The sequence below is a fragment of the Triticum dicoccoides genome, chromosome 2A (genome assembly GCF_002162155.2).
Source record: "Triticum dicoccoides isolate Atlit2015 ecotype Zavitan chromosome 2A, WEW_v2.0, whole genome shotgun sequence".
NCBI lineage: Eukaryota > Viridiplantae > Streptophyta > Magnoliopsida > Poales > Poaceae > Triticum > Triticum dicoccoides.
In genome coordinates this window covers 569,827,086-569,828,734 of record NC_041382.1, presented here as the reverse complement: position 1 = coordinate 569,828,734, position 1,649 = coordinate 569,827,086, and the positions used below count along the sequence as shown (strand labels likewise).

Below are 1,649 nucleotides of genomic sequence, written 5' to 3'. Positions count from 1 at the left end.
GATATCGTTCACACCACCTGGTCATGGAAATAGGGCACCACATAAATCATTGAGGTCTTGCTAAAAGTTGATACTCTCTACTGTCTCTCCATGGGTAGGCTGCCGATGAGGAATATTCAACCGAGAGCTTGTGTATGATGAGGACGCGTTTACATGGATGGCTAGTACTACTTGCCCAGTTGCGCAGTTGTTTACTCACTGAGAGAGCTCAACTGCTGCCTGTCACCGTTACAACCGTGTGTTGGGATCGCTCCTGATACTGACATGGCTCTACTTCTCCGCTCCCACACCCGCGCCCACTGCGAGCGTGTATATAAGGCGGGCAGGCGGCTATCCCCTTCACAAAATCATCACAGGCTAGACACTTGCATCTGCCGAAGATTGATCAGTAGCTACTCAAACCAATCTAGCCTCGCTCGAACACGAGCATCTCCCCTTGGCAGCTAGGCATCTAACAACCCAGTGGCAGCAATGAAGGTGAGGAACCCTACTCAGTTTCTGCTCCTAGCTAGTTTTTGTTGACTTCTCGTGTTGCTTCGTTTAGCAGCTCAATTTTGAGTCATCGATACAGTACTCTGAAGATGGAGCATACAACTGATCCATCGTTTTTCTCTTTGTTGTTGCAGCAAAAGATTGTCATCCAGTTGAGCATGTCATGCGACAAAAGCCGGTCGAAAGCACTGACGCTGGCCGCCAAAGCAGCCGGGGTGACGTCCATGGGGATAACCGGAGACGCCAGGGACCAGCTGGAGGTGGTCGGCGATGGCGTCGACCCGGTGTGCCTTGTCTGCTGCCTCCGCAAGAAGCTCGGCCACGCCCAAATCGTCAAGGTGGAGGAAGTGAAGAAGCCGGAGGAGAAGAAGAAGGATGAGCCGAAGCCAGAGCCCGTGCACCCGCCGCCGTACTTCTTCTACCCGCCCAGCTGCTCCCACTACCCCCACCAGTACCCGCTGTACTTCTGACCGTGTAACTGCCAGAGAGGGATTTTGACGTACTTTAATTTTGTCAGCGACCACAAATACCTACATGCGCGCGTGTTTATTAATTCATTGAATGAAATGAAAAAACCGAGAGAAACTTTATCTATTTACGAGTTCGCTTGGCTAATTTCCAGTTTGAAATCAAAGCAAACGCTATGGTAATATAAATCTCAGTTCTGATTCGAAAAATAATTCTCAGTTCTCAGACCGGCGCCTGCCTCTTGGTGAAGGTTAAGTTCATAAACTACATGTTGTTTGGGGCTGGGGCATGTGCCGACGAGGGCGAGGAGCCAAAGAAAACAGCACCATAGATTTTTTTTTTTGAGGAACCGGCAGGAGCACTGCCTTTTCATATAAGAAGGAGAAGAAGGTTTATGTACAAGAGTGTTCAGGTTTTTGGAAGAGAAACTGGACAAAAACCCCTAGAAAGAAACCCACGATGGCAGTAGTCAGCCAATACCGGTTGCCACATGTGCCCGGCCAAAGGCCCGGGACCTTTGCTTGATGTCTTCGAAGGCAATAGCTGCAACCTCGAGGTGCGTGAGGCGAGTTCCATTGAAGATGTGTCGGTTTCGCTCCTTCCAAATGTTCCAGATGGTGTAAAGGAAGCGGCCGCTCCGCCTTCTTTTGACGTTCTTGGGCAGATTGGTGGTGAGCGAATCCCACCAG

At 50.2% G+C, this 1,649-nt stretch overlaps 1 protein-coding gene across 1 annotated transcript; it reads left to right on the top strand.

The window, feature by feature from the left end:
* Positions 1–319: 319 nt before the first annotated feature.
* Positions 320–1,069, top strand: LOC119359604 (heavy metal-associated isoprenylated plant protein 16-like). Its single transcript, XM_037625736.1, has 2 exons — positions 320–477; positions 627–1,069. The coding sequence occupies exons 1-2, from the start codon at positions 472–474 to the stop codon at positions 960–962; spliced, it is 342 nt and encodes a 113-aa protein (XP_037481633.1). The 5' UTR covers positions 320–471; the 3' UTR covers positions 963–1,069.
* Positions 1,070–1,649: the final 580 nt, after the last annotated feature.